The 14,359-nt window shown below is 49.8% G+C and overlaps 1 protein-coding gene across 6 annotated transcripts in view; it reads right to left on the bottom strand.

Annotated features, from left to right (window-relative positions):
* The window catches only part of LOC119147552 (ceramide synthase 4-like), a 48,284-nt gene extending 35,570 nt beyond the window's left edge, over positions 1 to 12,714 (bottom strand). Inside the window, exons 1-3 of one of the 6 annotated variants that reach the window (XM_037386714.1) lie at positions 11,217 to 12,714; positions 10,921 to 11,080; positions 1,434 to 1,488 (exon numbers count right to left, since the gene is read on the bottom strand). In XM_037386714.1, coding sequence (XP_037242611.1) covers positions 1,434 to 1,453 — 20 coding nt within the window. In that variant the 5' untranslated portion in view covers positions 1,454 to 1,488; positions 10,921 to 11,080; positions 11,217 to 12,714. Of the gene's footprint in view, positions 1 to 1,433; positions 1,489 to 5,147; positions 5,311 to 5,971; positions 6,108 to 10,920; positions 11,081 to 11,216 lie in introns of those variants that run through there. The other 5 variants (XM_037386712.1, XM_037386715.1, XM_037386716.1 and 2 more) reach the window with 5 other exon arrangements.
* Positions 12,715 to 14,359: the final 1,645 nt, after the last annotated feature.

Raw genomic sequence — 14,359 nt, 5'->3', positions numbered from 1 at the left:
GCTTTGCACACTGTAGCCCTTTATGGCAGCTTTGCACCAGACCACTCTGGGCCAGGTCATGGCTCCTGGAACTGAGCTCCCCAACACGCTGGAACAAGAACCTGCATTGTGCATGCGGGGGCTTTATACCCTGCTGGGCAAGGATGCAGCGCCCCAGCTCCTGGCAGAGTTTGCTGTACACCTCTTTATCAGATAGACTCCAGATCTAGAGGCTGTTAGCTGGAGCTTTTACAACACAGCCTGCAGCATGTTGCACTGCAAGGAAAACAGTGGTATAAATTCTAAACCTGTGACACATTCCATTGAAGTGTTCGAGCACGCTAATAATATTAACTAGAAAGAGGATAACTCACTTTACTAGTAGGAAGTAATTACATGATCTAAAATAGACCAATCTATTTTAAAGTAAGTTCTTCTACCAGATAGACTCTTGGCTTCCCCTTTCCCCTTAGGTGAAAGCATGGGGTTTCTCCTACAGGGAAGAAACCTGGAACAGACATTAGAAATACAAGCAGGAGATAAAACGCAGAGCACAATAAGCAATCCTGACCCTGGAAATCTTATTACATTTTTGTTCTTATCAACAGGCTCTAAATGCACAGCTAAATTAGAGTCAGTTCAAAACTGCACTCCCTTCTCTAAATTGGCTTTTAGTGTGTACTTGTTATGTCATAGCAACGTCTGGAGAGAGCCAAAGACTCAAAATTTTATAAAAATGTGATTTTTCCAGAGTCCTATGAGATACAGACTCAATTTTCAGCATTTCAGAGAACGAGTACATGCAGTTACAGCCCATGGTACAGAAAATCAAGATGGACTATTTGTTTTGACTTGTGGATGTTAGTCCTTTGAGATTCTACAACCTCATGTCTTGTAAGTTTGCTTTCACCTGAACAAAGCCAAAGACTGGAGCACAGGCAACCACGGCAAGGGAAAACACAGACGTGTTTGCTTTAAGATTGTATCAATGGGTGGAGAGATCTACTACAATTCTTAAAATGAAACTGCTGCTCTTTCCAGCATGAAAAGATACCCCTGCTGAGCCAGGTTCCTTATAACTTAGAGCCAGTGTAAACCAACACTGCCATCAAAGACCAGACCCTGGCCTCCACCCGTTCCTGACCAGCACTCCCAATTCACTGCCACTACAAGGCTTCACAGAGAACCAGGCTGAAAAAAAGAGATTTGAGTTAAAACCTAAACTTTCTTTATTTTGACTCAGGGTTGATTTCACCCCACACTGGTTCCTCAGTGCAACTCACCACCTGGTTTCAAAATCATTTGTGCAAGCTCAGAGCAAGGTAGGAGAGAAAAGCACAGGTGGCTTGGGAAGGCAAAGGTGTTACTTCAGAAACGCAGCTCAAGCTGACCAAACTGTACTGTTGCAGAAAATGCCTGCATTGAGCTCCCAATGTCCAACGGCTATACCATACCTGGAAATATCTGGATTCATGGCATCAAGTCTTTACTGGTCTCTGCAAAAGGAACCTGAAAAAACAAACAAACAAACAAACAAACAGAACTCAAAATTAAGCCTAAATAGATTATATATGCACCCCAAACAATTTCTGAGTGTATATATGCAACTAACCCTTTATCACTTAAAACATTGTTTGTTTCTCCCGTATTTCTCTTAAGGGTGAGTAGCAAGGATACAAAACTTTTCCCTACTCATCTTAGACCTGAAGAAGTGGTGTACAATAGCATTCTAGCTGCGTTTTACTCTCTTGCAGAGAAAAAACTGGCTATGAATTAAGACACGAAGATTCCCTGAGAGTTCTTTTGTTTTAAAACAACTGCTTCCAAAGTCTTGACAAACCATCATAACCCAGATACATGGCAACCCAGCTGCTACAGAACAGGCATTAGATCATTGATCTGCTGCAAGCAGCAGTGACAAACCAGACTCTTTTATACTAGTTCTGTGTACAGTTCTCTCCAGAAAGATTAGTCCCATGGTTATAAATACCTTGGAAGAAAACAAGGCAAAGCTCAGAAATATCCCTAGATAGCTACAGCCTTACCAGCTGCAGCTGTACTGACTAAACACTCATTTACCATAACCACTACTCACAAGTAGAAATAACTGCTTTGCAGTTTGGTTTTTGTATATTGAGCCCATATATGCTGCTTCCTAGAATCAGACAATGCTAAAGTGCATGACCTACAGAGGCATCCAGTTCCTTCCCTGGCCTGGGAAGTAATGTTCTTTGCCATACACATCCCAGAAAAGAAAAATTTATCTAAATAGAAAGCTATTTTTCCCCAAAAGCTCTGCAGGGAAGAGTTCAGAATATTACAGAAGCTGGTGTAATATACAGAATAAAAATTTAGGAAAATATTGTTAATTTTCTTGATGTGTATCTCAAAGGACAGAAAGCAATCAGACTTCCCCGACACCTTTTTGCTTCTTGAGCCCTCTTGGGCTCATGAATGTAATCAAAGATCCTCACATCAGCTGCCTTTCAGAAAAATTCTCAATTGCAAGAATCACTGATATAGTTCAGGGTTTTTTTTTACTGGATACTGCTAGGTCCATAAAAAATTGGATGTTGTTGTGATAGTGACTCTTCAGAGCTTGTGCTCTCCTTCAGACCAGAGACCATTTAAGTTCTGCACTCAAAATGATATCAGAAAACCATATGTAGCCTTCAAAACCACAAGCTTCCATCAAGCTGGTGACCTCATGAAGACAAGAAAAGGAACTCCCTTAAAATGAAGCCGCCTTCAGCTCTATTTCTGCCCAAGAAGTGCATACTAGAAACCTGACCTTTTAAGCCTGTGATGATGTCTGCATGAGTACACAACCTCTGGGCTTCAGAGTCCAGACAGGTCGGTGTCCCCAGGCAGACTTGGGAGGTAAAAGCAGGCAGTTTAGACATTCCCACACACCACCATTTGTCTCTCTTTCTTGGTAGAGTAGGGTCTCCCCAGACACTGTTGAAGAACAGGGCACCAACTCAGAAGAGACATTTTTATTTTGGTAAGAGCTGAAATACAGCGTTAATTCCTCAAGCGTAGCTTGCAGAGTTGGCAGCAGGAATCTAATCTTTGCCACATGTGAACAGAGAATCTGAGTCTCTCTGAATTACCTGTTTGACAGACTGCAAAAATAAATCCAGTTTCTGTGGATTTCGGTGGACTGTAACAGAAGGACAGTGTAATAATAATTTTTCATTGCAGGTATTTGTTCTTCCTGCCTGGAAGCAGCTATCAAGCTGAGAATCTCTACTCTCTGCTTCATCTCCTTAACTCTTAACACAAGAATTAGATTAAGAAAAGTAGTATTTTAGATTAAGTTCACCAGTTTGTAACAGCTAATAAACCAGAACAAGTATTCTTCACTCTAGTGGGTTTGCATGGCGGGGGGGGGGGGGGGGGGGCAGGTTACAGGGGGGGCTTCTGTGAAAAGATGCCAGAAGCTTCCCCTGTGTCCAATGGAGCCAACACCAGCTGGCTCCAGATGGACCCGCCGCTGGCCAAGGATGAGCCAATCAGCGATGGTGGGCAGCATCTCTGGGATTGAGTACCAAGAAGGAAAAAAAAAAATAATTCTGTGCCAGCAGAAGAAAGGAGTGAGACACTGTGAGAGCAACAACTTTGCAGACACCCGGCTCAGTGCAGAAGGAGGCAAGAGGAGCTCTAGGCACCGGAGCAGAGATTCCCCGGCAGCCCTGGTGAAGACCACTGTGAGGCAGGCTCACTCAACCCATGGAGGTCTGCTGTGGAGCAGATAATCCACCTGCAGCCCGTGGAGGACACTACTCTGGAGCAGGGGGATGTCCAAAGAAAGCTGTGACCCATGGAGAGTCCACACTGAAGCAAGTTTCCTGACAGGACTTGAGACCTTGTGGGGGAGCCACGCTGGAGCAGTGTGTGAACTGCAGCCTGTGGGAGGGACCCCATGCTGGAGCAGGGCAACAGTGTGAGGAAGAAGTGGCAGAAACATGTGGAGAGCAGGCTGTAACCCGCAGTCCCCATACCCCTGCACCACTCAGGGGGAGGACGTAGGGAAATCAGGAATTAAGTTAAGCCTGGAAGAAGGGAAGGTTGGGGGGAAGCGTGTTTTGTCTCATTTGAATGGTAATAAATTAAACTAATTTCCCCAAGTCGAGTCTGTTTTGCTTGTGAGGTTAATTGCTGAGTGATCTCACCATCCTTATCTCGAGTCTTTTGTTGTATTTTCTCTACCCCATCCAGTTAAGGAGGGGAGTGATAGCGCGGTTTTGGTGGGCATGTGGCATTCAGCCACTGTCAAACCACCACGCTCACTCAGCAGCATTGATTCTAGATAAAAAGCACTTCTGGCTTAACATCAGATGCACTTTTCAATTTTGCCAGCTTCTTTGCTGCTCTGAATGCAAGCATCTCACAAAGTCTTTATCTTCCAACAGACAAGCTTAGGTTAACAATTTTGTAAGCTTTTTCCTTTTAAAACAAGCAAACAAAAAAAAAACAACCCCAAAAAACAACCAGAAATGGAGGGAAAGCTCCTCTGCATGTTTAAGTCTCTGTAAGTTTCCTGACTATCTTGATAAGCCCAAGCTTGTAAATACATCAATCACCAGCGGTCTCAGATCTCACAACCAGTTGTCCCTTTTGGCCAAAGGGAGAGATGGCTCCTTCAGGGGACAAACATCACCGCGTCTGTCCTCTCAAGCACACCCTCCATCTGACTTCTGCAAAACTTACCTTGTAAACTTCACATTACACTTGCAAAACAGGGAATTACCTTTAGATGCTGATAAATAAGCAACCTTCTCCACATGTGGCTAGCTAGAAAAGTCAGATATCTGAGTTTACATGAAGCATCATTACCTACCCCAGGAACGCTCACTTCATGCCAATACCCGACTTCAGCCTTACTCAAGGGCCAGCACTTCCTAAAACCGACCATCTGACCTGGCTGTAAACGATGCCAGAAGTGGTATTCATCACTAAGCATCTAGTTTGGGGGGTTTTGGAACTTTAAGCCAAGACTGATCCGCCCCCCCCCCCCCCCCCCCCCCCGCTTATACTATTTAAATGTTACATTACACCCATCTTTTTAAAAAAATTACAGTCTTTCAGCCTCGTGGCCAGCTTTGCCATCCTTTTCCCTAGGAACAGTTTTCATTGCCAGCAAGAACATCTCCCCTCAGGCTCACCATTTTTCACGCCACGGGTTAAGAGTGAAGTCCCGAAAGCTCAGCCAGGAGCAGCGGGGGGACAGAACGGCTGCTCACAGTTCCGCCGCGGCCGCCTGCGCTGACCCTCCTGGCCGCAAAGGCAGCTCAGTACAACCCGTTATTTCTGCATTGATTCCATACGACCTGCGGGCGCGGCACCCCCCGCGGCAGCGCCGCTGGTTCTCCTGCAGCAGAGCCCCCGGCCCGCCCCCCGCCTCCGCCGCGTCGGGGCCGCCCGCAGCAGCCGCGGCCCGAACCCCCCGGCCCGGCCGAGCGGGAACCCGCGCTCACAGACCAGGCGCCACCGGCCCCCGGGCCCGCCCCGCCGCGGGCACCGACCCCCTCCAGCACTGCCGCCCCCCCTCCTCACGCACCACAACCACCCCTCAGGCACCGATAACCCCCCCCAGGCACCACAAGCCCCTTCAGGCACCGGCGCCCCTCCCTCAGGCACTGCCTCCCCTTCTCCTCACGCGCCACATCCCCCCCTCAGGCACTGATGCCCCCCCTCAGGCACTGATGCCCCCCCTCAGGCACCACATCCCCCCCTCAGGCACCACATCCCCCCTCACGCCCCCTCACGCCCCACAACCCCCCCTCAGGCACTGGCGCCCCCCCTCTGGCACTGGCGCCCACTCTCCTCACGCACCACAAGCCCCCCTCACGCACTCATGCCTCCCCCTCAGGCACTGACGGCCCCCAGGCACCGCCACCTCCCCGCCACCTTTCCAGGCAGCCCCCGCCCCGCCGCCCCCCCTGCACTCAGCCCGGGCACCGCCAGCCCCACGGACCCCCGCCGTTACCTCTCCCCCTGCCGCCTCCGCCGGGACGGCGCCCACCCGGTCTCCGCGGAGACCCGCGCCGCGCCCGGCCCCTGCGCGGAGGAGGCGGCGGTCGCGGGGCGGGGCCGGACCCGCTCACCGCCGGGCCGGGCCGGGCCCCCCCTCGCCCCGCGCCGGCCACCGCCTCCCGGCCCGGGCCCCCCGGCCTCAGCGCCGCCGCGGGCGGGAGGGCCCGGAGCGCAGGGCGCCGCGGCCTCCCTCGGGCGGGGGGGGCTGGCACCGGGCACGGCGCGCTCGGCGAGGCAGGCAGGTGCTGGTGGCCCGGGGGCGCTTCACCCTGCCCGCGCCTCGCCGGGGGCGGGGGGCCCGGGGGCGGCACCGCCTTCAGGGAGCACCTGGCCGGGCAGCCCCCCCGGGGGTGCGAGTGTCCCGGGGGGGGGACGGCCGGGACAGCACACGTGAGTGACCCGCCAGGGCAGCCCCAGCAGAACGACGCCACCGGAACCCTCATTTTCTGTAATGCTGCCGTTCACATGGTGCCATTTACAGCTGCCGAAGCGAGAACGAAATGGTAATGAACGAGCCTAATGGTTATTTTACGTGCTCCTCTCATGAGTGCAAATGAAAAGCTAAAGGAGTGCTGCCAGCCTTTACCAGACCCTTGCTCCTCTTGCAGTCTGATGGCAAAGCCAGCCTTCAGCCACCCTGCCCAGCCAGCTTCTGGGCCTCTTCTTGCCTGCATGCTTCCCCACTTTCCCCTGTAACCCTTTCTTTTACCTCCATTTCTCTCCTAAAGCTCTTTGCAACAAATCTGCTGGTTCCATGCCCAAGCATATGTTCTATCACTAGTGTAAAAATGCGTTTTAAACACAACTAGGAACGCATACACACACAATTATATTCTAAAACCCCAAAATCATGCCCCAAGCAGGACATGGAGCAGGCTAGAAACACCTGCGTGGATGATGCCATTTCTGCCCCATGTGCAGGTGCAAATGCAGAACCCATTTATGTTGCACATTTCACCTTTTCCCATCAATTAATGAGTTTAATTTAACCCAGCATTTTCTTCACAAGTGAAGGAAAAAAAGGGGGAGAAAAATGAGGTACTTCAGCAAGGTGCAGCTGCTCATTATATGGAAAAACAGCAGTTGAAGTACTACACGTTATTTCAGTCAAAACATGGAGAAAGAGCTAATACTGTTGACCGCAGCTTTGGAATCGTTGCAGTACAGCTGTGTAGATTTTAATGCCAGAAAAAAAAAAAAAAATCCTTAAGATGATCTATTCTGTCATCCTGTGTTACATAGGCCAAAAAAATTTCCACCCCATCATTCTTGTTTCGAGCCTTGGGAGTACAGATCATGTGTACTATTATTGTTTGCCAGTGTGCTATAATGCATTCTTGGAGCACTTAAGACCATTCTCTCATCTTACTAAAATGCTGTCCATTGGCTCTTTTATTTCCAGACTTTTCTAAAGCTGTAGTCAGCACGGTTATGATGAGGATAGTTATAAATATCTGCGTAGACAGAAACGTTAAAAATTTCAAAACACATACAGTGACTTGCTGCAGTTTTCTCACTTACACATTTCAGTCCACATGCTCGGTTCCAATCACGCAACACACAATCAAGCTGGTAGCAGCTGATGGCTCAAAACCAGTTTCTGGTCCAGTAGCCACGTTGCCACGAACAGATGAGTATCCAGGCAAATGTATCAGTGAATATATGTACACGAGGAAGTAGGGCCCTGGAGTTACAGTCATGTCAGGAACCTCTGGCCATATCGCAGCCAAGCCTTGAGGGGACCCCAGTGCTCCTCAATGCAGGTAGCAGTCCTGCAGCTCATCGCGTGGCATCACTGCAACCAACTGCAAACAGTGCCTGACCTGCAGCGCCTGCGTTTATAAAGCCAGCTTTTCTGGGTCTGATCCAAAGCCCACTGATGTCAATGAAAAACTCCCACTGGCTTCCAAAGGAATGGGACTGGGCCTTCCATGAGCAAAAATCTGCTCATTTCAGCGTGTGCATAGGGTGAAACAAAAACATCTAAGACCACTAGAGCAAAGGAAGGGGCTGTGTTCAGGGTGTTATTTGTCTCTTTTTGTTTCGTGGGTTAGCTGTGACTCTTTCAGTTACAGAGGTGTGAGCCCTGCCACTCAGGAGGAGCGGTGCCTGTGTAATCACCAGAGAGTCAGCAACACACAGACCTGCAGCAGCATCAAGCACAGCACAAGCCTGCAAGGCTCCACACAGCAAAGCAACACAGGACACAAAACCTTGGTGAGCAGCCCTGACCCATGCGTGCCTCGGCAGTTGTATAAATCATGGTGAATTCTGAACTATGACTACGAGTGCTAACACTGCTCCTCTCTCCCACTGTAGAGAGTGCTCCCTTGCACCAGTCTTTTTGGGATATGTACCTTGAGACATCCAAAGAGGCCTGAAACACAAAGATGGACAAACAGTCTCTAAATATCTTTTTCAAGTTGTTTCATGAAATAATTGGGATTTGAAGTACTTAAAAATCACTTATCATTTCAGAACATAGGCTGCTGAACCCCTGATGGGTTAGTATTTATATTGGAATGTATTTAAGAGTAAGAAACCCAGGTTCTTTAAAATGTAATCATTTATCCACCAGCTGCCCACTGTGAGAAGGATGATACTGTGTTCAGATGTCAAACAAGCCCTCTAGTTATAGTCTATGAAAAAGTCACCCTCTGAAATCCTGCTCAACAGGCCGGGCCTCACTGTCCTTAGGCTACAATGTCCCTGTGCGATGCTGGGATGTGATGGGCTCTACTGGAAACCCTGAAGTCTGGCCTTTGCCCATGTTGACAGCACCCTCGTGTGGAAAACCGGAGTCCTTGCACACACAGCCCTGGTCTAATTAAACTCCAAACATAAATGAAGGCTGATAAGCGTACAGCTGGGTGCGCACCAGGGTGGGGGGTGGTGAGGTGAGTGCTCCCATGTGATGCAGCGCACAGTACTGCTCCACCTTCCCACCAACAAAACCGACTTCAGTTATAGTGTGGAGAATAGCTGGAACCTTAAATTTTAAGTTCAAGTCACTCCGAGTCGTGACTCTCATGACACCTCATCCTACCATCTTCTCTGTGCACCTATCAGTCCTAAGGATCCCAAAGCCATTGTAATTCAAGACCAAGACACAGCATAACCATGGGATTAGTTCATCTACTCCTGAAAACTTCCTGTTTGTGAAGAAATGGGGAGGCTGTCTTCAGTAGATATTGCAGTTCCTCAGATCTTAAGAGAGGATGCTGTGAGGCAGTGTCTAACTGGAACTGCACAGATCGTTCAGGGAAGACCACGCAATTATTTACAGCTGAAATCTGACAAAATGCTCTTGCTAACATGACTGTCCTTTGGAACAAGCCTTTCTGATTATCACTTCATGTCACTTTGTCAAAGCAGAGAAAGTTGGGAATTTGGAAGGAGTCATCAGTAGCAGACAAACTCAGAAACCTACTTCCCTGTAGATTATGGTGAGGCATGTTATGGTCATGGTTATGGTCAGGTCGCGAGGGTGACAGTGGATAGGTACTATGCTTCTCAAGAGAAAGCCCAACCATTCTTAATGCACCAAACCTCCCCTCTAGAAATGCTCTTGTTCTAAGTCGGTGACATTACTCTTGCCAACACTCCTAACCCTGACAGGCTAAGGAGTCTTAATAAAGTCTTTGTGTAATCAGCTAAGCTACATAATTAAAAAAAAAAATCCTCATGTCTTCACAGAAAGTGGGTAACACTTGCAAGTCTGCTGGCCACCCCTTCTTTAGAGACTATGAATTCTAGCTCCACTTGGGCACCTCAACATCTGCCTGCTTGCTAGACCTGACTGGCACAGTTTCAGCATTGGCTGGGGTCAATAAGGTAATGGGCATTTACATTATTACGGTGTACCAGGAGTCCAGCTCCATTTGCAGCTTAACAAAGTATAATGCAATAATACAATGCACTGTGCACGTAAATGCTTCAGATCCTGTTTCTCTGAAGGCCACTGGAGGCTGAACATTACAACAGCAAGAGCTTAGCTTTACTTCCAGCACCTTTACAAACACCACACAGGTTCTTCTGACACTGGATGTTCACTGTGCCATCTTACACTGGAAGCGCCGACATATATCGCATGTGTTGTGGTAACATTGAAAAATCTTCGATTCAGTGACTTGTACCCAGATCCTTGACTTGTTTTTACATTCTCATAAAGTATAATAAGCAACATGAACTCACCAAGAAAAATTCTTTCATATACCCTCCCAGACATCAAGTGCTCAGATTGCTTTGAGCAGATCTCTGCCATCTTAGTTACCTTGAAATACAGAATAGCTAGTGGGATTTAAAGAATGTCTTGATTTGGAAGAGATTATATACATTTGCAAACCTTCTAGGTCCCTTCTCTCTCCTTCCACCAATGGCTAGTCCTGCAAAAAAGCAGTGTCTTCTACAAATTTTCTGGAATAACAGTTGCCTTTTGAGGGTCAATATCATCCCAAGAGATTCCAATAACATTGATCACACTATTCCCTAGGGAGATAATGTGCAGCTCCCTGTTGGTAACACTGTATGGATATTTTTGTTCATCTGCTTTCCTTTTTCCCACTTAGATAATCCTCAACTCTTGATGCCACACAGTTTCTTCACTCATTTCAAGCCTGATGCAGAATTTTTATTCAGGGACACCGGGTCCCTCTCCTGAACCTGTCTTTCAACAGCTATCTGCTACCGGGGCTCTGCCCTAAATCCTGCAGGTGACAGGTGATGGCCCACTGACACAGCTCCACTTCCTTTCTTTCCCACTGCCATATCCACTGCAATCCTCTGACATCGGCGTCTGCCCTTACTGTGCTATTTGGTTTCTCAGCTCTCATATTTAGGCTGATGGAGGGGCCTCAGATGCCCTGTGTAACAACATCCCCATGCTTATTGCAGTCCACTTACCCACTTCAGCTGCTGGTGTCCACTGCACTGCCTCACTCGCACATTTTTCCTGCCGTTTACCAGTCCAGTTTGGTTGTCCTTGGGTATCCTTACAACCTCGGGTACCTGGAGGTGGTTTTAGCCTGATGCTCAAGTTCAGTAGCTTGAGCAAAAGTTATGGCTTTGTGAAAGTAAAAGGAAAAAGAGAGGTGCAGACACCATGAGCAGCCTCAGATGCTGTGCGCCCCCCTCCCCTCAGTTCTAGGCTCTGTGGGAAGGCACAAGGGAGCAGCTTTGTTCCTATTTTAAGTACAGACCAAAGCAGCCAAGTGCCATTTTGTCTCCCCTCTGCAGCCTGGCAGGATTTGTGTTACAAACCTCAAAGGACTGCTACTGAGTGTGCTGCTCCAGGGGATTACAGATGAGAAAGCTGTCCTGGGATCCCTGTCCTTCTTGAAAGGGCTTCTAAAGTATACGACCTGTGGCTAATATTAGACACTGCAACTTAAGCAAGCAATCCAATGCCCTTTCTGTAACGCTTGGCTCTGCCCACTCCTGCTGCGATCCCAGCCTCTAGCACCATTTTCAGGGTGAATGCCAGGACCCCAGGACTCCTGTCTCTGGGCACTTAAGAGTCCTTCCCTTTGCAGCCATGTAACTGGTGCCACAAAACTTGGGCCACCTGCTTTCTGAGCCACAGAACGGTCCCCTCAGTTTCTCACTCTCACAGAGCCCAGCTCCCAAACTGAAAAAGTCCAACCACTGCTCCCACACAGAAGGTGCCAGGAAGGAACTCTTTTGCTGGCTCCCACCTTGCCTTGCTAGCTGTGTGACTGTCACAACAAAACTACAGCTATCTGCTTTTTGAGCCAAGAAAAAATATATCTCCCCTCACTTTTGCACTCTAATGGAGCTCAACTTGAACATTGGAAATGTCCAGCCACTGCTCCCCTGGACAAAGTGCCAGGAAGGTCTTCTGGCGCTGGCTCTCACCCTGCCCTGGTAGCCATATAACTGACATAAACAAAGCTTGGGCTACCTGCTTTCAGAGCCAAGAAAACGGTCCCCTCACTTCTGCAGTTTTTGTGCGTTCACACTCTTAATGCAGCCCACTTGAACATTGGAAGCATCCAGCCACTGCTCCCTTGGAGAAGGTGCCAGGAAGGAATTCTGTTGCTGGCCCTCACTTTCCCTTGGTAGCCATGGAACTGCCACAACAAAATTTGGGCTCCCTGCTTTCTGAGGCGAGAAAATGGTTCCCTCACTGTCGCATGGTCCTTGTGCTTTCACACTCTAACAGAGCCCAAACGTGCACTGGAAACACCCAGCAACTGCTCCCACACCGAAGGTGCCAGGGAGGAATGTTGGTGCTGGCCCTCACCTTCCCTTGGTAGCCATGTGGCACAACAAACCTGGGGCTCCCTGCTTTCTGAGCCAAGGAAACGGTCCCTGTGCTTGGTCGCTCTAATGGAGGCCAGCTTCAAAGCTATACACGTCCAGCGACTGCTCCCACACCGAAAGTGCCAGGACGGAATTCCCTCGCGGGCCCTTCCCCTCCCTTGGCAGCCATGGCCGCGGTGTGGACCCCCCGGGCTGGGCCCGCCCTGTGCCGCAGCATGGCCCCCGCCCGTTCGCTCTCACAGAGCACAACGCCCAGACTGAAAGCGCCCAAGCAATGCTCCGGCAGGGAAGGCGCCAGGCAGGAGTCCTGCTGCTGGCCCTCCCCGGGCCCTGGCAGCCGCAGAACGACCGCGACAGGCCGGGAGCTGCCGCCTCGCGTCCCCGGAAAGCACAGGGCCCGCCGCCCCTCAGCCGGCCTGCCCCTGCCCCTCAGTCCTCCGGAAGTCGCGCTCTATGGGCCGGCGGTCCTCCAGCCTGCCGGAAGTGCCCGTCAGTCCTCCAGGGGCGGCACTCTATGGGATCGGGCTAGGGTGGCTGCCCGGCGGCGGGTGGGCGGGGGGAATACCGGTCTGTGGGCTCAGAAAGCAGGGAGCCCAAGCGTTGGTGGCAGTCACATGGCTACCAGGGTACAGGGAAGGGCCCGCGGCAGAATTCCTTGCAGGCACCTTCTCTGGGGGAGCAGTGGCTGGATGGTTGTTGGAGTTGGGCTCCAACAGAGTGTGAAGGTGACGGCGGGACCGTTTCCTGGGCTCAGCAATGAGGTAGCCCAAGTTTTGTTGCGGTAGTCACATGGCTAGCAAGGCAAGGTGAGGTGAGAGCCAGTGACAGAATTCCTTCCTGGCACCTTCTCCATAGGAGCAGTGGCTGGATGGTTCTACTGTTCGAGTGCGTAAGGGATGGGGGGGGGCGTTTTCTGGGCCCAGCAATGAGGTAGCCCAAGTTTTGTGTGTCCCTCACATGGCTACCAGGGCAGGGTGAGGACCAGCACCAGAATGCCTTCCTGGCACATTCGCCTCGGGAGCAGTGCCTGGACAGTTCTGACATGCGGGTTGTGCCCTGCCGGAGTGGGCCTGGGGGGCCGTCCTGTGGCTCGGGACGTGCAGCCCACATGGACCACCAAGGTGAGGTGAAGGAGGGGGATGAAGGTAGAAATAAAAGGGACCAAGAAATGATTTGTTGGGGGTAGCTGAGGAGGAAAGAGGTCTACACAAGACCGCAGCTGACTGAGCAGTGGGTGATAAGCAGGAGAATTCAGCATCAAATGACTTCAACAGTAAGAGATGACATCCCGATTTCTCCTGCTCCTCGGGCTGCCTGCTTTGATGCTCTGTGGTTTTAGGGGACCGTGGTGTCTTGTGAACATCCTCATTTGGATGAGCACTTTCCTTCACCAAACTACCAGGATCTGCTTTTCTTTGACCTGGTAGCACCTGTAAAAAGATGGTGTTTGGATGAAAAGTCTGTGTCTGTGCAACAAGTAGTGGGTTCTCTGCTTTGTCCAGTGCTAATCCCTGCCTCACATCTCTTTGCTGACATTAGTTCAACTCTGAAGTGGCAATTCCTGATTGTTTTGGCACCTTCCTGGTGGGGCCAAAAATTGTAACCAGGAAAACTCTCCAAACCAAATAATAGTTTCAAAAGCCAACAGTGGTTTCTGGCAGTGCTGGGGGTGGTGGTGCGGATTTTTCCTCCTAACATGCACCCCAAGCTACTCAAGGGTAAACATTACATACAGCACAGTACTTGCATATTCGTAGTGCATGACATATTCATTTTCATTCACGCACAGGATTGTTTACAAGTTTTTAATGCAGATTAGTACGTGCCCTCAGCACTGCTGAAGCTTTTTACCAGGTCCGCATGCTCCCCAAGCAGGGGGTTTGCCCTCTTTTGGGGGGGCTGTTTGAGTTGGAGGTGCAATCTCCCATTGCCACAATTACCTTGGTCCTACTTTCAACTAATTTGCTGAGGATAACAACACCTTATCAGCTTGTCTCCTCTTGCGGCCAGAACTTCCTCACTTGGAGGTTTGTTTCTGCATAATTTACATTAATGGGGT

The sequence above is a fragment of the Falco rusticolus genome, chromosome 4 (genome assembly GCF_015220075.1).
Source record: "Falco rusticolus isolate bFalRus1 chromosome 4, bFalRus1.pri, whole genome shotgun sequence".
NCBI lineage: Eukaryota > Metazoa > Chordata > Aves > Falconiformes > Falconidae > Falco > Falco rusticolus.
Note: the sequence above shows the minus strand (reverse complement) of the source record. Positions and strands in the feature narration are given on the sequence as shown.